The sequence below is a fragment of the Molossus molossus genome, unplaced genomic scaffold (assembly GCF_014108415.1).
Source record: "Molossus molossus isolate mMolMol1 unplaced genomic scaffold, mMolMol1.p scaffold_m16_p_22, whole genome shotgun sequence".
Taxonomy (NCBI): Eukaryota; Metazoa; Chordata; class Mammalia; order Chiroptera; family Molossidae; genus Molossus; species Molossus molossus.
In genome coordinates, this window is record NW_023425358.1 from 3,877,060 (window position 1) to 3,899,266 (window position 22,207).

The window sequence follows — 22,207 nt, forward strand, 5'->3', positions numbered from 1 at the left end:
TGGATGGATGGATGGATGGATGAGTGGGTGGGTATCTAAATGTCCCTTTGCCCTACTTACCCCTTCCTAGTCCTATTTCCATTTCACGTTGACACCACCGCCCTCTTCTGGCCAGCAGCAGTATTACGGCGCAGTGAGTGTAGGGAGGCCCTTTCCTCCCTTTCTCCCCAGCCCCAGCCCCTGCTCCCTGAGCCAGCTCCTTGGGACCTGTCCTGGCCTTCCGTCACTCAGGGCCTGCCTTTCCTCCCCACCCCACCGTCCCTCTGCCCCTGCAGCACGGCCAGTAACTCCAACCGCAGCACGCCGGCCTGCTCCCCTGTCCTCCGGAAGCGGTCTCGCTCGCCAACCCCGCAGAGCCCGGACGGAGACGCCATGGTGGAGAAGGGCTCGGACCACTCCTCGGACAAGTCCCCGTCCACGCCGGAGCAGGGCGTGCAGCGCAGCTGCTCCTCGCAGTCCGGCAGGAGCAGCGGCAAGAACTCCAAGGTGAGCGCTGCCCCTGCCGGCTCGCTGCTCCTCCCTGATGCGGGCCAGGTGGTGGAGGGACGGGAGCCCCAGCCCGTTCTGGAGGGACCGATGTGATCGACTGGCCTAGTGTCCCAGAGACAGTGTTTGCCCAGTGAGGAGGGTGGGCGGGCATGGGAGACCCTCCTTCAATGTTACCATCTCAGCTGAGCGCTCAGAGGGCCCGGGTGCTGGTAAATGAGCCCGTGATGGCTGTTGCTCTCCTTAGGGGCCAGGGAGCCTCCTATACCTTGAGATTTGGAGGAGGGATGATGCTCCAGGGGTCAGGAGGGGTCATCTGTTTGGCTCCTTTATCTTTTTCATGTTTGGGGCAAAAGGGAACCTTATTTGGAATGACTAGCACCAGGAAGAGGGTCCTCAGGACGATGCAGAAGGCTGGTTTTAAGCTCCGTCCTGGCCCTCACCTTTTTCCCTTGGTGATACCCACCTGGTACTCATCTGCCCAGGAAGAGGGTGACAGGGCCTCTGCAGCCCTCCCAGGTGCGCCAGCACTGCCACCTGGGCACCGGCCTTTGTCCAAGGATGGGTATGAAAGAAACCCAGGGCCTGGGCTGCTGACGGTGTGGGGAGTTTCTTCCCCTCCTTTTCCGGGAAGCAGGAGCCGGTTATGTCTAGATGCCCCTTCACCCTGGGCTGGGGTGGGGGGCCCGGGAGGATGGGAACTGGCATCCCACGTGAATTTGTCTTTTGATTTCCTGTTCTTCCTCTTCTTCCCCCCCATTTCCCACACCCCTTCTTTGCATGCATGGTCTTAGTCTCACAAGCGCCTCTCAAAAGTAAGCCATCTTTGTCTCTGTCCGTGGTCTCCCCCTGATGTCACCTGTCCACAGGGCTCCGCACCCTCCCTCTGTCGCTGCCCATTCCAGCCCCTGTCTTGCTTGTCCCTTTCCCAGAAGGCCGGCCCCACTACCCTTGGCAGGCTGGCTTGAAGTTACCGGGGACCACTGCACCTGAAGTCTGACAACAGACCCGTGCCCCCCCCGCCAATGTCTCTGCCTTCTCCAAGCAGTGCCTGGGGCTGGGGCCTGTTCCCTCCTTACATGGTGCTAGCTAGAAGCAGAGTCCGGCCAGGCTCCATTCGTTTGGGGAAGGGAGGCTCTATCCAGTTGGGCATCAGTACCGACACCCCTTGGAGCTGCTGTGGTGGGTGATTCCTGATTCCCTGAACGAGTCAACTGAGGGTCATGAATTCCCATAGGTGAGCTCCATGGAGCAGCAGAATGACCTCAGGGTCCACCTGGCACCCTCCAGCCCTCCGCCTGCCCACTGAGAGCGGCTCAGCCCGAGCACCCCGTAGCCCATCCACCCATCCCCTGGCTCTGGGCCCCTCACATGCTTAGGATGGTGGAGAATGAGGAAAGGGGACTTTTCTCCCCGATGGGCATGGTGCCAGCACCTGGGGGCTGGTGGGGGTTGGCCGCAGCCCCTGTTGGGCTCTGCAGCACTGTGGCCGGGTCAGGGAGGCAGCACCAGAGGCCCCAGGATTTCAGAGGCCTGTGGAGACCTCGGGGAGAGGAGGGTGGGCAGGTCAGCGTGCAGCACCCAGGGGCAAGGCATGGACAAGGCTGAAGAGAGGAAGCAGAGCGTGACAGTGCTGGCCTTGAGCCTCTGTGAGTGGGAGTGGGGGGTGGGGGACAGCTGCTGTCTTTCCTGAGGAACAAACAAGAGGCGACAGGGCTAACCCTACAGACGGTGACCTGCAGGCTAAAAGGCTAAAAGCACACGTTGGTTCTGAGGATTTCCAATGACTGTTGTTGGCTGTGGACAGGAGAAGAAGAATCTACCTTGAGTGAGGAGCCAGGAGGCATTCTGTGTGTTCGGTGGCTCAGTGGGTGTAGGCGTGTCTGGGGACAGGGTTGTGAGATGACCTCTGTCATCCTCTCTTGAGCCCCTCACACCTCTGGCTGGGGAGAGGGCAGATGTTGCCAACATGGGCATCCTGTTATTCCATCCCTGTGTCTGCCCACAGTCTACACAGGTTTCCATCCGAGAAAGCTCTGAGCTTCCTACCCTTTACCCTGTGCCTAGCGCAGAAGCAGAGCAGTGTTTACTTATGATCATGTCACAGAGTCCCCTTGCAGTCAGCCGGTGGACTGAGGGGAACACCCGGTAATGCGGATCTGTCCTAGGTAGGTCTTTGGAAAAGGAGTGGGAAAACCAGGTCCCCTGCTTCCAGGCGGAACACCGTCTGAGAGGGGAGGTAAGAAACCCCCAGATTACCCACGAGCCAAACCTGACGGTGGAGCTGCGGGGAGGGCACGTGAATTCAGAGGCAGGAGAGCCTGTATGAGTGGAGCGCCTGGGATGTTTCAGGGGCCAGGTGCCTGAGTCGGGCTGGACTCTGAGACTCTGGAGGGCAAAGGGCATTCCGAAGGGACCACGAGCTGAGGTGAATCTTGCCCCTGTCGTGAGGAGCTGCAGAGGGGGGCGAATGCGGGGCTGGGGTTCTCGCTCCCTCTGCAGAGCTTAGGTGAGGCGTGCCTGTCCCCACAGACACAGACCCGAGTCCCCTGGCTTTGGTAGCTGCCTCGCCAGCCGTTCTCTCCCAGTCACGACCATCGCCACCCCGGCTGTGATTCTCCAAATGCTGTTCAATCAGACTGATGTGGGAGAGGGGCCTTTACCCCCCCCAGGCAGAAGTGGGAGCCGCTGGGGTCGGTCTGGGACACGCGTGTGGGACGCACAGACTTCATGGGAATTAGGTTTCTCACAGGTCGGGGCCAGAGCAGAAAGGGAGGAGAAGCTGCAGAGGTGAGGTGAAGGGAAGGGGTGCTTGTGGTGGGGACAGACCCTTCCCCCTTGGTGGACCAGATGTTTCCATGGCAAGGGCTCTGGTAGCTACAGCTGTTGTCACCTCACTGCCAGCCTTCGGCCCACTGGTGGGGGAGGTGACCTCGTAGAGCTCAGGCAGGCTGCAGAGTTCTTGACTCCCCTAGAGACACACCTGGGCACCAGTGTTCCTCTCCCACGTGCTAGCATGTAGGGCTGGACTGGCTCTTCAGTAGCGTCCCTCTCCTGTGGGTCCGTGACTGTTCTGCTGAGCTGACCTTGTGCCTCCCTGACCTGAGCTGTGGCCCAGAGGCCTCGGCTTATTTCCACTTCCCAGGACCCCTTGAGTTCTGGCCATGCCGCCTCGCGCTCTGCAGTGCCGGCGCAGGGCCACTAGAGGGAGCCAGGGGCCGGTCCCTGCTCCCACCAGCTTCCGGCGCAGGTTGGCCACGGGGGAGGTGCCCAGGAGCCTGCAAACTCCAGGTGCGGGTGCGCTGTCACCACGCTCTGTCTTTGGGCTCCTTTCCCCCCGTTTTTCATTCCTAAATTTTGTGGTTTTCTTTTCAGTATGACAGACTTAACCTGATTAAAGTAAGAAGTTGTTTTTTCTCCTAACTTCTGTTAGATGTAGAGCTCTTCTGGTACCTGCTTTTGCCCCCTCAGCCCCCACCTTGCACCGGGAGATGTTTTTAAGGAACCGAGGTCTGTTTCCAGGGCCCTGCATTCCCTTAGGCGCTTGTTCTCCGGGCTGTCCTGGGGGCCACGGCAGTGTGCTCGCTCAGCACCCCCCAGCCATGTCTTTGCGTGCTTTTCCTCTTCTCCTTTAGCCAAATCCTACGTAACTGGTCAGAAAAGCCCTCATCCCACCCCCTAGTTCTAGTCTTTCCATGCCTCTGGCCCAAAGAGGGGCATTTCGGTGACCCCACCGGGTGGGCAGCCTCCCTCCTGCCCGGACGACCCTGCTCTCCCCCTCAGAGGCCCACAGCCCCTCTGGCTCCCTGCCCCACGCGCTGAGCCCACCCTGTCAGGACTCAGTCCTGGGAGAGCAGAGCCTGAGGATCACAGCTGTCCAGGAGGCAGGGCAGAGTGTGGGGCCAGTGCCCACAGGGGGCATTCTCAGGACGGCCACGGATTAGGCTGCAGGCTGGCTGCCCAGTTTTCCCAGCGGCGCCCTCAGTGGGTGTAGGTAAGAAGCTGCCCAGAAGTAGCTGCTTAGGGGCAGTCTCACACTGAGGGACAAGACACATATTCTTGCTCTTGATGGTATAGCTCACATTTTCATACTTGAGAACACACGTTCTTAGCTCCCTTCACAAAAGAGCAGATATTGCACCAAAGGTGAGGCACCGCTGGCTGGAGATGAGGCAGGGCCCCCGGCTGTGCTCTGTCGCGCCGAAGTTCTTGGCTGCACGAAGGTGTAGAAGGGACATGCATTTGTGTGGCAGTCAGGGACAGAGCATGCACTTCTGCTGGTAGCGAGGAGGAGGGAGGACATGTACAGCAGTGGGCAGTGAGCCCTTCCTCCCAGGAAGGGTTTTACAGGAAGGCCACAATGGGGCGAGGACTGGGGGCGGGTGACAGGGCGTCTCTGCTGTGAGGCAGGTGTGTGGTGACGAGGCTCTGGTTTGATGAACTGCAGGCAGATGTTGGGCAGGGGGCCGGCAGCCCCCAGAGCCCGCCTACCCTCTGCTGGGAAAAGTTTTAATGCACATCTGCAGAGCCTCGTGCCCAGGAATTCAAAGTCAGGGCCCAGGAATTCAATGTCCCAGTGCTGAATTCCTCCAGGCTCGTGTTCTATTCCAGATCCATGCGGCAGTGAGTCCCTCAGTTTACATAGCTGGTTTCGGATGCTTGGATTTGGCCCCTTTGCCTACTGAGGCCTCTGGATTGGAGGAGGAGACGAGGCTGTGGGGGGAGTATGTGACGGGGGGAGTATGTGACTTCCAGATGGGCTATGGTGACAGCCTTTGTCTGGGAATGACCTTGGAGAGCATCCTGCAGAAGGGCTGAGGGCCTGCCTGCCATCTGCCCCTCTGACTACATTCTGGCCACTGAGATCAGGTGTGAGGTTAAAAGAAGCCCAGTCAGAGCCGGCAGACCCCTGCCCCTCTGTCCACACGTTCCCTCCCAGGGGAGGCTGAGTCTGCAGAGTTCTGGTGGAGTGGAGAGCTAGTGACTGGGAGGTCGCAGGCCCTCCCCACAGGCATCCTCACCTGCGCTGCACCCTAGACACGCCCTCTTCTTCCCTCAGGAGTCGGTCCCTAGGACCCCGTGGCGGGTCAAGGCTGTTAATGTGCCCAGGACCCGCACCTCTGCGGAGTCCAGATGTTGACCTGCAGGCGGTCTCCTCTCCCTAGTGATTCTCCACCTGAATCACACCTTGGCGAGCTTTTTAAAACTGGAAATGCTCCGGCCCCATCTAACCCGATGGGTCAGCGCCTCAGAGGAGGAGGCTAGACAAGGGCCTGCATGGATGCGTGTCTCACCTGCCTGTCTTCCCGGTGGGGTGTACGTGAGGACCCCGGCCATCGAGTCAGAGACCACGCATAGCCGTAGCCCTTCCTCCTCGTCCCCAAAACGCTGCCAGTCACCGTGAACTGGAGTCGCTTTGCCCAGGGCTGGGCATGCAGAGCTCTGAGTTCCGGAGCTGGGGGGAGTCTGGGCTTGTAGGCATGGCCCGCAGGGTAGGGGCAGCTGTGCGCTCTGGCCTCCTGCCAGCGCCGAGCCCGCCGCCCCTGCCCTCGTCACTGAGGCCGCCGGGGGTAGAGCAGGAGTGGGGACGGCTCATGGGCTCCCCGCAGCACAGGTAGAAGTTTCCGGGCTGCCCCTTTCCTTCCCTCCCCCCACAGCTCCTGCCCTGCCCTCCCAGAGGGGCTGAGCCAGGCGGCAGGAACGCGGCTTGGTCTCCATCCGCACTTTGCTTCTGGTCAGGGCCGTGGGGGCTGGGTGTTGGATGCCTGCGCGCATCCCTTCCCCCATCAGAACTTCGTGATGGGGCTCCGACTCCCGAGCTCTAGCTGGTGCTGCCCCCGCCTGTCCCCAGCGGCACAGCCCCCAGCATGGACTGCTCCCGGGCTTCCTTCTGGAGCTGTCTCGAGAAGCCTCCCCCTAAGGGCCCCCCCGCAGCCCAGCCGCAGGGGAGCGCTCAGCTGCACTTGGGCTCCGCTGCGCGCCCGCCCTCTGCTTCTGTGTAGCCCGCCCGCTGGAGCCAGGACTGGCCTGCTGTGCGCCACCTCTTCCCTGACTAACCGTGCCTTCTCTTTCATTTTGTCCTTTCAGAAAAGCCAGAGCTGGTATAACGTAAGTATCCGCTTCTCTTCTTGTACGTGTGGGGCGGGGGACGTGGCGTGGTTGGGGAATGGACACTGTAGAGTGCCCTGGGGTGGCCTGTGGTCTGCAGCAAGCGGAGGGGCCTAGAAGGGTGGGCTTTTTCCCGGACCAGCCCCTCCATCCAAAGCCGAGGCGGTGGTGGTCTCCTGGAGGAGACAGACTGCTGGGGAGGGAGGCTTTGACCAGGGAGACCAAGGGGAGTGGTGCCCCTTGTCCTTCCCTGGGCTCCTGGGCAAGGCTCCTCTGGGCTTCTTGGGGGAGACCAGTTGGAAGACCGCATGGAGTTCTGGGACTGAGGCAGCCCCAGGGGTCTAGAACACTCCCCCCCAGTGTGGAGAGACTGTTGCATGTAATGGAGTTTGACCCCCTCCCGCTGCAAGTCCTACCTCAAGCCCCAAGGGCCGGCCCCTTCTGGGATCTGTGGTGAAGGTGTAACCTGGCAGTGGGCGGCTGGTTCAGCCAGCTGCTCGCACCCAGACACCGCACTGGGCGCTGGACGATTGCCACTCCCTGGAAGGCCACTTCCTCCGCGGCCACACACTGGCCGGCAGGGTCTCCGGCGGGTCCCCAGAGGAGCACTGGCTGAGGTCCCTGGGCCTGTCCAGGCGCTGCGCCCTCGGCCGCGGCCATGCTGCCCAGGACTGGCCGTCTGTAGCCACAGCCTGGCTTCAGGTCACGCCCGTCCTTCTCTGAGTCCGCCATTCCCACACTTGATCCTGATTGATCACGTGGGTGCCATCCCTCCAGATCCCTACCCCAAGCTCTGCCTCAGCGGTTACAAGGGCCTGGAGGTGTGGGACACTCTGGGAAGGGGAGGGTGGGGATAGGACGGGGGAGGTTTGGGTTTCATGTAGGGACTTGGGTCAGAACCATTTGTGTGGGGGGAGGAGGTGTTGTCCCACACATCTCAGTGATTCCCACATTTACGTCCGTGAGCCCTGTGGCTTCCAGCCTGCTGCCAGTGGCCTGCGGATCCCTGGGCGGGCTCCATGGTCTGACTGACCTGCCGTGCTCAGTGCTCAGCCCAGCGCAAGCAGGGCAGACATGGGCCGGCTGTGCGATGCGGGGAGGGGCCCGCGGTAGCCTGCCCCAGGGAGAAGGCGGTTCATGGCTTTATCTCCATCCCTGCACGCACCCCGGCCTCACCGGCCCCTGGCCTCCTGGCCTCCCTGCTGCTCAGAGTGCACACCCTGGAGGAGAGCCTCTGTGCAGGAGGAAAGGGGGGAAGCAGGGGAGCCCCCAGAGCTGAGCAGGCCCTGCTGCATCCTCGCCTCCTGGAACCTTCCGCCCTCAGAGCCCTGTTGCAAAGTACTGCCCACCCCACGCCTGTGGCCCCATGGACTGGACACCTCAGACCCAGACTCGCAGGTCCTCGTCCTTGCTGCTCGCTGTCCTCTCTCCTCTTTGTTTTGCTTTTCAATCAGGGTTTTCTCTTTCATCTCACTTTTTCTTTCCTTGAATCCTTCCTACCTTTTTCTCTCTGACTCCCCCTTTCCCCAGCTCTCTTCTGCCTCTCTTCTCTGCATTCCCACCTCCTGGCAGGCTTCTCCTCTCTCTGGCTCTTGCAGGCTTCACTTCCTGCGGTCTTCCTCCTGCCCCACACCCTGGTTGCCTCTCCCTTGGCCCCACACTTGAGATCCGGCACCTGAGCTCAGCAGAGTGACGGCTGGAAATGCAGGCGCCTCTTGGCTGGAAGGGCGGGCTGCCGTCTGAGGGCCCAGAGTCGGGGCCTCGGATGGCAGGCGAGTGCCAGGCAGCAGGGGAGCCAGGCTGGGGACCTGCTTCCTGAGGACTGCGCGCAGGCCTGCGGACACCGGCAGCCCTACTGACTCTGCAACCTCCTCACAGAATTTCCCCGAGTCCCTGTCTGCCAGGCCCTTCCTGCCTCTCCCCTCTGTTGTCAGGTGTCTCTCTGCACCCTCCACCCCTCACTCCGAGTGAATTACAGAAACGTCATTGACCCTGCGTCCGTCTCGGATCACTCAGGCCGAGTGCTCAGGGCACGCTGCTGGGCAGTGTTGAGTGGTCCCTTCTGTCCTCCCCTCTCCTGGACTCCGGCTGTGACACCGGAGGGCCTTCCAGATTCTCAGTGGTACCAGATGTCCCGGGACCGTCCATAAATGTCTTCCTGCTGCTCCCTCTTCCTCTCCTCCCAATTTGGGGTCGCCGGGCATGCGGCTCCTTTGTTGGCTCTCCAGGGCCCGGCGCTGCCCTCTTCCTGGTTCTGCTAAACTCCCACCGTGGACGGCCTGCCCGGCTGGGACAGCGGCAGAACGAGCGGCACAGGGGGAGACAGAACTGGCAGGTGGACATTGGGAGAGAAGCAGAAGCTGAGAGGTGACCAGGGGCCTCCAGCTGACCTGGGCTCCAGATGTCAGGAGCTGTGTCTAGCTCCTCTTTTCTCTTTGTCATGTGTCTTACATCCAAAGTTGTCAGCAGCTGCAACAGTGGGTGGGGCCCCGGAGAGGCCGGCTTCACGTGACACCCGCCCCACTCCGGTTCAAACCCTGCCCTCTTCCTCAAGTCGAGACCCGTGCTCTGGCTCTGGGCTTGTCCACTTCGGGGGGGTCCCACATAGCAAGCCTCACCCCTGTGTGTGCCACGCTGGTACCAGTGTGCCTATCTGTGGGCTGTTGCTACGGCAGGATCACCTGGTTGGATCCGGATGCTCTGACCTGGCTGGTTCTTCAGAGCCACCAGGATCCATGCACAGGGCATGGGGCGCCCCACCCTCCCAGGGTATGCACCCTGGACCCCTGCTCCGGCACTGCGACCTGGACATGTCTCCTCATGTACAAGTGCCCCACCAGGAAGCTTCGGTCCCACCCCTGCTCACTAATGGTTTGTCAGGGCCCTTGCCCTGCCCCGTGGTTCTGTTCCCCTTGGTCTGCTCGGTCCTCCTGCCAGCCTCTGTGTTGCTCAGGTTGGCTGGACTCTGACCTCTGGACCCCAGGGTGGCTGCAGCGGTTGGGCCGCGGGGTCCCCCCGTGCACTGGAAGTCCAGATTCAGGGCTGTGGGAGTCATCAGGAGTGCTGGCCTTGCAGGAACACCTCAGGCCCCTGGACAGCCGGGCCTGCTGTGAGGGGAAGCCCCCGCCCCCTCATCTGTGCTCCTCTGCAGTTTCCTCTTGACTATTTCGCCGCAATGACCAGGCACCTTGGCCGGAAGAGTGGGTCCCCCGAAGGGCAGTGGCTGGACCCCAGGGCCATGTGCACAGGCTGAGGCATGGGGGCCGCCTTTCTCTAGCCAGGGCTCTGCAGGTCGAGAGTGAGGTTTGAAGGTCGCGCTCTCTGCAGCTGCCCCAAGGCCCTCTTGGCCTGATTGCGTCCACCCAGCACGGGACTGCCCAGCTGTGCTCAGCAAGGCCTCGGGAGGCACAGCCCCAGTGCGATGGAGGGGTCCGCAGAAACCGGGCTCTGGCTTCTGCAGGGGTCCCAGGGCAGAGTTGGAGGCGGAGGGGTGCAGACCGTCCCTGAAGGTGGCCCCTGCTTGGTGCAGTGGGCCGTCGCAGAGGTCACCTGGTGCTCAGGTGGCCGAGGTGCTGCCCTCATCTGCCTCCAGGTCTCTCCTGGGGTCAGCTATCTCCATGGCAACCACTAACTGTTTCTCAGACCAGAGGACAGGTGCCCAGACCCCGCAGCTGCCCCACACTTAGAGCCCCTGCTGCCTGGTGCCCCTTTAGGCATCAGAAGCTGGCTTTCTGGTGGTGAGGGGGATAGTGCCCATCCAGGGAAGGCCACACATGTTGGCATAAATAAGACTGAGAACAAAGCTTAGTAGGAATGAAATTTGCATGTTTGGGGGACAGTGAGGTGGGAGAACAGAACAGGGGACTACCAGGGACAACCTTGGTTTCCTGGTGTTATTTTATGGGTGCTGACTCTGCTTCCTCTACCTCTGTTCATCTCCCCTCTCTTATTCACACCCCCTAAACTTTCCACAGGGTGGTCTGTCTCCAGAGGAGACCCAAAGCCACCCACCCCTCTGTCTGTGCCTCACCCACCCGTCTGGCCTCTCCTCTCCTTGCTCACTCACTCCCCACCTGCCCCTCATGTCACATCTGGCTCCTCCCTCCTGCATTTGTTTGGGGGACCAGGGTTTCCATTGAGAGTCTTAATTAGTTTCCTCCTGGAGGAGGCCAGTACTCCACCAAATCCATCTGTCTTTCTCCTGGGCTCCTCCCCACCTTGCTCCCCCCTGCTGTGCCCAGGGAGGGGGTACCACTTGGTCCCAGCTCCCAGTGTTTGCCATAGAGTTAATGTTTAGCTCGGGGCCAATTCCCTGCCTCAGGCTGAGTTGCTGCTGCCCTGCCCCTTGGGCTGGCACACTGCACTCATCCCTCCGCCCGCTTCTCCCCAGAACAGCCCAGCAGCCATCTCCGCTTGGCCTCAGCAGTGTTCAGGCTTCGCGGGGAATCCCGGGAAGGACCAGCCCTGTGGACCTGGGTCTCGGTGTCTGGTGTGGCCGGGACAGAGGTGCGCCCACCCTGGACAACGTGGCTGAGTTCTCCGACTGCTGGGGACGGGGCTGGCACGTGGGCCCAGAGAAGCCCAGATGTGTGGCGTGGAGCACGTTGGCAGGGCCCGTGATTGAGGACTGGGGTCTGTGGCGTGCACGCGCAAGGTGCTGTGTGAACAGCAGCTGTTTTAGAGGCGAAGAAGGAAGGTGCTCACCTGGAGGTGGTTTTGAGCCGCCGACGTCTGAAACCTCCTGCACAGTGCTGTTTGGGCCTTTGTCCTTCCTGGGGAAGCCGGTGCTGTGAGGGAGGGGCCCCTGCACCCAGTGGTGGCTGCAGGCAGAGGATTGCCCAGGGCATATGCATTGAGAGGGGTACAGGGGTTTGGGGAAGGATTCGGACTTTTCTTCTGCTTTCTCCAACACATTTAACTGGGAGACTTCAGGTTTGGGAGTCAGGAATCCACGTTTTCAATGCCTGAGGCCATTTTTTGGCACACTAAAGTCTGAGTGCTGTTCATCCAGTCACCGAGACTCCCAGCACAAAGGCACCCTTCGTCATCCCGTGCAGGCTTGGGACCCTCCTGGCCAGGTGGGCACAGCCAGGGAGGGTGAGGGGGCCCCATTCACTTCCACAGTCTGACCTCTCCTGGGGATCAGTCTTCCCAGCCCTGGCTGCCTGGCCCCTCCCCCCGCCTCTCTCTGGAGCTCCTAGCACCCTCCTCGAGGCTCCCATCCCCCTCACTCCCATCCCCCTCTCTCCCATCCCCCTCCGGGAGCTCTCCCTGCAATGGGCTCTCCTTTGACCTGGGCCACATTCTGTTCTGGGCACTGCTGCTTGGCCCGTGGGTCTGAGCTGCCTGGGATTCTCTTGGCCTTGATCACCTCTGGCTGGAGCTGGAGGCAGGGCAGGTCCCGGGAAGGAAGGAGGCGCTGGGCAGCCCCCCGAGCTGTTGGCCTCAGCTTCTCTGTCCAACTTCCATCCGCACGTCTGCAGTGGGACGAGTTAACCTTCCAGGTCGCCCTTGCTCTCCCACTGGGAATGTAGTAAACGGACAGGTCAGTGAGGCCGGCCTCTCTAAGAAGTCCCTGGCTGTTTGCATCTCAGATTTCGGATTCCAGGGGCACCTTCTCACCCCTCCCCCACTGGGCACCCTGGCCAGCTACTTTCCGTTGCAGGAAACATCTGCTGGGACGCCAGGCCAGGCTGGGGGTTACTGGAGGACGCTGGCCAGTACGTCCCCAGATCCTGTAACTTGAAGCGTGTGTAGGGCTCTGGCCCTGCCCGCCCGCCCTGCCTCCCTCCATCCCTCCTGCCACCAGGGAGTCTAAGGAAAAGTTGTTTGCTGGGGAGCCAAGAGGAGTAGGTCTGGGAGGAAAGGGGTGTGTGCAGGGGAGGGGTGAGAGCAGGCTGTTGCCGCAGCCATTGGGGCTGCTCTGCCTGCGCGGGCAGCGGGCAGCGAGTCGGGTCGCCCAGAGCAGACTGCACATTGAATGGGCTGTGTAATGGGCCGGGCCAGACAGCGCTGGAGGCGGGGCCAGTTCTTTGCCTGGAGCGGCAGACCAGCGCCGAGACACTCTGCTGCCTGAGTAGCTGGCCGGCGCACCTCCACCTCCGGACTGGGCCGTGGGGTCCTCCTCCTCCTGTGCAGTGCCTGCCTACTGCCTGCTGCTCAGAGTCCTCAGCTCGCTCTGCACCCGCTGGCCTCAGCCGGCACCTTGGAGTGGCCGTCCACACAGCCCGGAGGAGGGGCGTCCCGCGTGATCGCCGGGCCACCCTCCGCTCGCAGACCAGACACGCTGTGGGAGCTGAGCCCGTGAAGCCGACCCTGGCCATGGGAGACAGGCCAGCAAGACTGTCCCGAGAGCTGTGCTGACCACGCCCTCCCGCTTGGGGAGTTCTGTGCTGGGAACAGGGCTGTAGGAGAGAAGAGGAGGCAAGTCGGGCCCATAGACCCTCTGCCGAGAAGCCAGAGGTCACTGTCTGCACCCACCCCAGGAGAGTCTGACTGTTGTCGTCCCCAGGGACAGTCGGGAATCAGGGCTCAAGTTGCTGGGCTCCACTGGGAGGTGTGGCCTCGGGAGCCATGGAATCTGTGACGGAGTCTGGGATCCCCTGGAACCCCCTGCTGGAGCAGGGCAGCCCACCTCCACAGTGGCACCCGAGGCAGGTGGAGGCCCCTGCTGACGAGCCCTGTTGCTGGCCTGGATCCGAGGACGTCCCAGCCGTGAGTGAGCCTGTGTGGCAGCTCTGCCCATTCCCACTGGCCTGCGGCGTGAGGGCTCCGGATCCGACAGCCCTCGGCCACAGTGTGTGAGGAGAACAGGCCGTGGCTTTGAGGAGACGGCTTCAGAGCGTGGGCTGGAGGGACAGGGCTGGTCTCTCGTGAGAGAGGAGCTGTGACCGCAGACCGGTCAGTGTGTCTCCCCTCGAGACTCGGGGCAGAGGCTGGCAGCCCGGCAGGATCAGGGCTCTGATTTGCAGGCCTAGGCTAAGGGGCCTGCGCAAGCCAGTCCGTGTGGAACAGGCTGGCCAGAGGCCAGGGCTGGACTGGCCCTTCTCTCCACGGCAGCTTGGTCCCAAGGAGAGGGAGCAGGTGTGGAGATTGTGGCCAGGCGGTCTGTGTCCGCCTCTGCAGATGTCCGGCTCCCACTGGCGAAGAGAAGCAAGGGTGAGCGAGCGAGTGGAACGAAGCTCAGAGACGGCAGGGCCCCGGCTCCAGGGGGCCCGATGCCCAGTTCACCGGAGGGGCTTCGGGCCGCCTGGTAGGCTCCTCCTCGCGTGATGTTGGAACTGTGCCAAAGTACACAGAACATAGAGCTTACCCTCTTACGGACAGATCTGCAGTTCAGTAGTGTTAAGTACGTTCACATTGTACATCATTTCCAAAACTTGTACATCTGGCAAATTAGATCCCTCTGGGTCCCCCTTATGAGACCGGCCCCCCTGAGGGAGCTGAGCAGGGTGACGCAGAACACGGTCTGGAGGCCAGCCTGCTGCCCGGCCCGGCACTGCTGCCCACACCCCTCACTTGTGGAGTCTGAGCTGGGTGCACAGCCGTGGGAGAGGACAGGACGGGTAGTGAGGGTCTCAGGTCCCTCCGCCGTCACGTCAGGGTTGGATTAGATAATCTCCCACCTGCCGTAGAAAGACCCACCTGGGGCATGGGTGGTGAGTGGGCAGCCCACAGTAGGCGGACATTTCACCCCTGAGAGAGTGTGTTCTGATGGGGCGTCTCCGCTCTCTCCGCAGTGGGCTGAGGCTCAGCCTGGGAACCCGGGCAGACGGCCTTGATTCAGTCCACACTCAGTTAGTACCCACGCTCTTTGGACATGTCGCTTCACCTCCTTGTGCCCCAACTTCCTCATGTGTAAATGGGAGCACAGACACCCTGTGGTCAGATGAAATGCTGCAGTGGCCGCCCGTGGCCGGGCGTGGCTGGGGTAACCGCGCATCCCACGTTCGTTCCAGTCCAGCTCCGGAGTTCCCCGCCGTACCCGGAACTTGTGACGGCCAAGCCAGGGTTTTAGCGTGCAGCCCTGTCCTGTGAGGCCGAAGGGCCATTTGGTGACATCAGTGTCCATTTGGAAGTAACAGGGGCCTGAGTCGGGCTGCATTCTGGGGCCTTTTCTAGCACAGAAGTCACTGGACTGGCTGGCTCCCAGACAGTCACCCCCAGGGCCCCGATCCTGGCTCAGATGTCTGGCAGGTGGTGTCTGAAGTTTCAGGCTCCACAACAGCAGTGCTTGGTGGCGGGTGACCAGGCAGCAGCTGAGAACTTTCTCTGCCCGGTCTTCTGGGAAACCTGAGACTGCAGCCATGCCTCCCATGGCCTTTCCTCGGCCTTCCTGGGTGCCCGTTCCCGCCAGCACACGGGCCGTTGGGCCATCAGCGCAGGCAGTCCGTGGTGCTGTGACGTGGCCGGGCTCAGCCTCGGCGTCCTTCTGGGCCATTCCGCGTCGCAGAAAGACAGAAGCTGAGCAGTTCAAAACTGATGCCGCCGTCCCCGCAGCTGTGTGCAGGTGGGTGCCTGTGACAGTGGGTGCAGGACCCGTCCGGCCCGGTCGCCAGGGCAGTGCCTGCAGCGGCGCACCTGGCGGCGGAGCAGAGTGCACACGTCTGTCGTGGTCACAGCCTTGCACGGCGCCCTCACAGCGCTGTGGGGGCCTCTCACCTGCAGGGTACTTTCCTTTCTTACTTTATATTTTTAAGATTGTGAGGCTGGAAAGAGCAGGATTTTTGTGTGTTCAACTGTCTTGTGGTATTTCCAAGGAGGATTTGCTAAGGCAGTTTATGGGTTTGAGTCTGCTCTGAGGCACCCGAAAAGCTAGGTGGGCACAGGGGGTGGTAGGAGGTGAGCACAGGAAGGAATCGCGCGATCTGCCCCCGACCAGCAGGGGGCGGGCGAGACTCCTCTCTGGCCTTAGTTTCCTCATTGACAGTATACGTGTTGGATTAGATAATCTTGTAAAGGATGGTGAGGGAATGAGTCTGGCTGTCTCCGATTGCTTCTAATTATTTTAAATTCTCTACTGTGTGCTTATTCTAGTTTCTAGTGTTGTGGTTGTCTTGTTAATACATTTTTATAAAAGAGCCGTTTCCCCCGAGACATAATTGACGTGCAGTGCTGGGCTAGTCCTGTGTTTTCTGAGGGGTGTGCTGGGCACCCCCATGTTCTGAGTCCTGCTGGGGTGATGGGGAGCCCCCTTGGGCTCTTGCTGCCCTCCAAGGTAGCCCTTCCTGCTGACTGAAGGCACAGCAGCTGAGGGGGCGTGTCCCAGGAGGTGACCCCTCCTTTGTCTTCTTGGGCTGTCATGTGGGCCCTGCTCGTCCATCCCTTTAACTTTTTCTCATTGACGGACACTGGACACAAAGCCCGGCACGGTATCAGATTCTCTCCACAATGACCTTCCCATGCCAAGCTCCCTCAACCTACCCTGGCCTCCAGGGCCTGTGAGCCTCATCTCTCCTTTTAGACCCAAGCAGGTGCTTCTCCTGCACCTCCCCCCAGCCCGCAGACCCGGGGCACCCCTAACCTCGGCGTTGTCTTGCAGGTGCTCCTCCTGCACCTCCCCCAGCCCGCAGACCCGGGGCACCCCTAACCTCAGCCGTATTCTTGCAGGTGCTGAGCCCCACTTACAAGCAGAGGAATGAAGACTTCAGAAAGCTCTTTAAGCAACTCCCAGACACGGAGCGCCTCATCGTCGGTGAGCTGGGTGACAAGGTGGGGGGCCAGGAGGAAGTATGGGAGTTCTGGTATCACTCAGGCTTCCTCTGTCTAGAGAGTCCCAGGTAAGAGCAGTTGCAGTAAGAAGGCTTGTCCGGGAGCAGGGAGCGAGGATTGCAGAGGTCGGGGCTCAGGGCTGAGCACCACGTGGTGGGGGCCTCGAGAGAGCCAACCTGGAAGGAGTCACCCCTGTTACCTCTGCAGGTGGTTCCACAGCGAAGGCAGGAAGCTGTGGGTGGGAGGGGGCAGCCGATGGTTTTATGGGCCTTCCTGCCTCTGAGTTACCTCTGTGCTGTCCCAGCCCTCTCTGCCTGGAGGCAGCAGTAGTGTGTCTCATGTCCTTCCTCTTCCCGGGGATGACATGTAGGGACTCCCTGGGCCGCTGGTTCGAACACACTGGTCAGGGGTCTGCAGGCAGGCTCCCCTGGGGCTGGGTGGGGCCCTGATTTGTAGTGGTTTGAAGGAGGTGCCCCCTGTCTCTGAGCTCCTGTCCCTCATCTTCCCACAGACTACTCATGTGCACTCCAAAGAGACATTCTCCTTCAGGGCCGACTCTACCTCTCGGAAAACTGGATCTGCTTCTACAGCAACATCTTCCGCTGGGAAACTCTGGTAAAGACCCGGCTCGCTCCCGGGGCTGTCCCCTGGCTATGGCTCAGTGCCTGTCCCCCTTCTCCCCTTGGCCGACTCTGTGCTCTGCAGCCCTTGTGTGATTAACAAAAGCACGTGCTCCAGCCTCGAAGGCTCGGTCTTCTCCTTCACGTCTTCCCTCCAGCCCCCTGGTGTGGGAAAGAGTGTGGAGAGCATTTGCCAAAGCAGGTACTTGGCGGGAGTCGCTGCAGACGGCAGCGCAGTAGAGCCAGGGCCTTGACCTTGGAGCCAGACGGGCACACCTTCTGGACTCCGCCGCTGATTAGCTGTGCGGTCTTAGACTCGTCCGTCACGCTTCCTTTGCCTCTCTTTCCTCATCTTGTAAAATGAAATGGGGAAGACCAGCCTTTTATGGCCCCTCCAATGCCACTGTTGTGTTTCTGTAAGTGGCACAGTGACGGACCTCTGCACGTTGACAGACTGTGTGACATGAGGAAGGAAAGACGCCCTTAGGCTCTGGGCAAGGCTTGGTCACCACCTCACTATGTGAAATTAGGGGGCTAAACTGGAGGATTTCCAAAGAGGTGTAGAAGTATGTAGACAGATCTGATCCCTTCTGCCTGAGCTGGTGCTGTGTGAACCTCAGCTGTGTCAATGCCCCTTCTCACTTGTTACCCACTCTCCGTCTTTGGGAACACAGCTGACTGTCCGTTTAAAAGACATCTGCTCCATGACTAAGGAGAAAACAGCTCGCCTCATTCCCAACGCCATCCAAGTTTGCACTGATTCAGAAAAGGTAAGTGGAGGCTAATCTCAGACTTGACCCTGCTCCCCCAAGCCCCAGTCCCCAACTTCTGTATTTCTGCCCTTCAGCTGCATTGCTGGGGCGGCCGCAGGATCGAGGTGAGAGGCAGGAAAGTGAAGGCAGGTTGCAGACCCACCTCCGAGGTGGGCAGGGTGTTTGGCACCTGAGCAGGGCTGAGGAAGGAGCCAGGAAGCCTGAATTTGAGTCCCGAGACTGTAGTCATGTTATGTAACCTCTGAGCCTCGGGTTTTCATGTGTGAAATGGAGCCAGCAAACCTATTTAACAGAGTCTTGAAATGACACCACACATCTGAAAACTCCAAATTGTAAAGCATAATACAAATGTCAGTGTTATTGTCATGTCTCAGCAAAGCTTACCCAGAAGGACGAGGACTCTGGCAGGAAATGGATTGTTCCCATGGGTTTTGGGAAAATGTGGAAAATAGCATTTAGGGCCGAGCAAATACTACGATTGTTGGCTGATGCCTTCAGGGCCTGGGTAACGAGGTTTCTCCGGACACCGGTCGGCAGTGCCCGGCCTTGGGCAGCTTGGCGACCAGAGCTTTGGGGTCAGGTCGTCTTTGGACTGAATTCTGTTTCTGGCACGAATCGTGGTGACAGAGGTCACCTGACTTCACAGCCTGTTTTCCTACGAGGTATTAGCGTTTATGTTTATTTGCCAAGGCTTTCATGGTGTAAACACAGCGACGTGTGTGTCCGCTCCACGAGGAAGGGATCTCCGTCCACGTGTGTGCTGTTGCCCCAAGCGTGTGCACAGGGCTAATGCGCAACTGTGTGCCGAATTATTGCGTGAAGGTCGGGGAGGGGTGTCTTCTCCTTCCCTGGAGGCCAGTTCCCAGCCCCCCCCAGTGCCCGCAGGTGGGCAGAGCACGGTTCTCGCGGAGGCGACGTCTTCACACAGGAAAGGGAGCGCAGGGGAAGGTCCGTGATCACGGGCTGCCTCCGTCGTGTCTGAGGATGAATCGGGCCCTTTGGGAAAGGAAGGAGCAGCCTGTCCTCATTCATTACATCGTCAGTTCTAACTGACAGTGTTTGCCGTGTTTTCTAGCACTTTTTTACTTCATTTGGAGCCCGCGACAGGACGTACATGATGATGTTCCGGCTGTGGCAGAATGCTCTCCTGGAAAAGGTAGGTGCTGCCCAGCTCCTTCCTTCAGCCTGAGGGCGATGCGCGTCCAACTAGAACGTCCCCCCGGCCACGGACCCTCTGGAGGGACTGCTCCTCAGTGCGCATGGCAGCTCCAGCGCAGCGGGTCCCAGGACGCAGGCCTCGGGCCAGGGCTGCTTGCACCGGGATTCGTTCCCGTCAGGTGTGATGATACCCAGGCCGGGAACCCCAATGTGAGCTTTTATACCTACCGATGTGCCTGTGGCGGCCGGGCCGTCACCCACACAGGGCCACACGAGGACGCACCAGAGCAGTGGGGGGCAGGGAGCGTGGGGCGCATGGGGTGAGGCAGGGCAGCAGACTTCGCGTTGGCTGGTTTGGATAATTGAGCAATTATTCAGTAATTTGAATAATTATTTAATGATAGTGACTGCTCCTGTTTTCCTCCATGGTCTCAACTCCTTTTTTATCTCCTTATCCCTACCTCCTCCCCGCCGCCCACCCGAGACACCAAGTGGTCTCTCCCTCCAACCTTAGTTCTTGGAAAGTCTGTCGCCTCTCTTCCAAACCTCTGGGTTTTGGGGAGCTAACTTTTCGTAGGCCAGTGCCTTGGAGGAGGAAAGAAGGACACCAGGGAATGAGAACGGGAACTGGCTCCTGGAGCTGCAGGCAGACTGGTCCTACTTCAGAGTAAAGAAGGAAGAGCCTAGGCAGTCAGGAGAGGGCAGAGGCAGTGACCTCCGGCCTTGCACTGAGTGCGCAGGCTGCCCTGGGCCACCTTTGAGGTCATGCTGCGTCCTCGGATGTGATCCAGCAGGCTTTGCATGGCCCTGTTAGCATGAGGAGATTTCTGCAGTGTCCCTGAGGCTGGCTCAGAGGGTCTCTGCTGCTCATCCCACATCCAAAAGAGAAGCTCTGTGATCACCTCGGTCCCAAGTAACACCAGTGTGCTGCTCACTGCTGGCCTCGTCCACAGGAGCAGAAAGTGGACAGTCCCCATCCTCAAGGGCCAGCTGATCCCCCGTGGACACCTGAACAGGCCAAGCGCCTGGCTTTGATCAAAGCCATCTTCTTGGGCAGAAGACTGTTGTCTTGTTGACATCCCGAGACCCGAGGTCGTCCTGGAGGCCTTGCTCTCTCAGCCCAGCTGGGGAGAGTGGCGTTTGGCTGTTCCCCCGCAGGGGGGACCAGCTTACCTCGGCGCCCCCGTGTGGAGTGGGGTCCCGAGGAAGGAGGGTCAGTCTCTTCTGTGCCCGCAGCCCCTGTGCCCCAAGGAGCTCTGGCACTTCGTCCACCAGTGCTACGGCAGCGAGCTGGGCCTGACCAGCGACGACGAGGACTACGTGCCCCCCGACGACGACTTCAACACGATGGGGTGAGGGCGGAGGCGGCTGCCGAGCCTTTCCAGGCGGGCTGGGGGAGGGAAGGGGCGTGGGGAATGCCAGCTAAGCAAGCCCTGAGGCAGTGGACCAGGAGGTGGCCTCCGGGAGACCCCAGGAGAGGGAGCAGGCCGCAGCCGGTGGACTGGGAACAGTGCAGATAGGAGGCGGCGGGCCAGGGAGGCCCGAGGCAGATTCTGAGGCCTGTGGGCCAGGCGATGATTGGCTTTCACCAGAGTGGGAGGAGAAGCGGTGAGAAGCGGTGGATGGCATCTGACCCAGCGTTTTCACAGGGCCGCTCTGGCTGCTGGGGTGAAAATGGGCGGAAGGGGAGCCCGTACAGACTGGCACGGAGGCGACTGAACACTTTGTGTCATTTAGAGAAGAGGGAGGGTGGTTTGGACCAGGAGGGTAGCAGCAGAAACAGAAAAGAGTGGTTAGCTTCTGCATATGTTCTGAAGGTAGACCCAGAATGTGCTGAAGGGTTTGTGAGGGGTCAGAGAGGAACCAGAGGCAGCTGTAAGGTTTTCGTGGGTTCACTAGCTGAACAGATCGAGCCGCTCCAAACTGAGATGGACGATAAATGACAGCACGCGTTTGGGGGAAGAACAGGAGCTTGGTTTTAGGCAACTTGGGCTTGAGGTGACTGTTATTCAAGTGAGGGTGTCAGGGAGGCGTCCGTGTGTACGCGTGTGCTGTCCACGAGGGACGTGCACGCGGGAGCTCCGCGGACGGCCGTGAGCTGGGCTGAAGCCGCCCCCTGACTGAGAGCAAGCCGGAGGAAGGCCAGAGGCAGGGCCTGGGGCCCAGCAGGAGGGAGAGCACAGGGCGTCGTGGAGAATATTCAGTGAGCTGAGGAAGCCAAGGGAGGGACCCTTGAAGGAGAAGGCGTGTGGCTGTGTCACAGCTGCTGGTAGTTCACACAGGTGGGACTGCGGTGATGCAAGCCTGCCTGAGGTTTGTGGGGGAGAGGAGGGTGCAGGCTGAGAGGCCCCGAGGAACGCAGCGAGGAAGGAGCCCCGCAGGTGCCGTACGTAGGCCCGGCTCAGGGGCGAGTTCTGCACCTCACAGGGCGGGCACGTAACTTCTCTGAACCGCGTGCGACGCCTCACTCGGGCGCGGTGGTACGTGAAGTGTGGGCAGATGTTGGGGCGAGGATGCCTCTCCCGCACCAGAAGCTGCAGCAGCATGTCTCCAGGGCCCTGAGAAGGGCGCCTACCTTGGGCTCGAGCAGGGTTCCCCCTGAGGTGTGCTGTGCCGAGAAGGGGACTAGCTCTGACCAGAATCTGGACAGCACCCCAAAGGGCACTCGCTGCTGGAGTTCTGTCCTTGTCAGCGGCCGTGTTTGACTCACAGGTCAGGTTGGGATGGATGGGATACCAGCGGGGGAAACAGTTTTAAGACAAGTAGTGGTTCTATTTTAGTAGGGATACATCTAAGGAGGGTGCCCAGAAAAGGTGACTTTGGAGCCAGAGATTTCACTGGGGGGCTGGGGTGTAAGGTGGGAAGGAGGTTTTAGGGGAGCAGCAGGGGGTGGGGCAGTTAGAGGAGGATCAGATGCAAAGGAAGGAGGTGGGAAAGCCACAGTTCGGATGGGCAGACAGGTCTGAGCTTTTCAAATAGTTGTGTCCACTGAGGCTCACGCCCTCTCCAGCTACTGCGAGGAGATCCCTGTGGAAGACAACGAGGTGAACGACAGCTCGTCCAAAAGCAGCGTCGAGACCAAGCCGGACGCCAGTCCCCAGCTGCCCAAGAAGTCTGTCACCAACAGCACGCTGACATCCACGGGGAGCAGCGAGGCCCCCGTCTCGGTATGGGCAGCGAGCCCTTGGCTGCCCCCCCTTACCCGGCGCCCAGTGTGTCCTAGCTCAGCTAGGCCTGGGCCCGAGCCCGGGAGAGCATAGGGGAGGTTGGTTCCACTGCAGCCGCTTATTCAAGGAGACGCCTGGGGCAGAGGGTCTCGCTCCCTCCAGCCCTGCAGCCCCAGGATCTCGT

The 22,207-nt window shown here is 60.6% G+C and overlaps 1 protein-coding gene across 3 annotated transcripts in view; it reads left to right on the top strand.

Moving 5' to 3' along the window:
• The window catches only part of GRAMD1B (GRAM domain containing 1B), a 162,336-nt gene that overhangs the window by 120,768 nt on the left and 19,361 nt on the right, over positions 1-22,207 (top strand). For all 3 annotated transcript variants that reach the window (XM_036276188.1, XM_036276191.1, XM_036276190.1), the window contains 10 exons: positions 276-486; positions 1,281-1,301; positions 3,862-3,885; positions 6,574-6,594; positions 16,204-16,288; positions 16,817-16,920; positions 17,600-17,695; positions 18,774-18,854; positions 20,093-20,208; positions 21,867-22,023. In XM_036276188.1, coding sequence (XP_036132081.1) covers positions 276-486; positions 1,281-1,301; positions 3,862-3,885; positions 6,574-6,594; positions 16,204-16,288; positions 16,817-16,920; positions 17,600-17,695; positions 18,774-18,854; positions 20,093-20,208; positions 21,867-22,023 — 916 coding nt within the window. The remainder of the gene's footprint in view (positions 1-275; positions 487-1,280; positions 1,302-3,861; positions 3,886-6,573; positions 6,595-16,203; positions 16,289-16,816; positions 16,921-17,599; positions 17,696-18,773; positions 18,855-20,092; positions 20,209-21,866; positions 22,024-22,207) is intronic.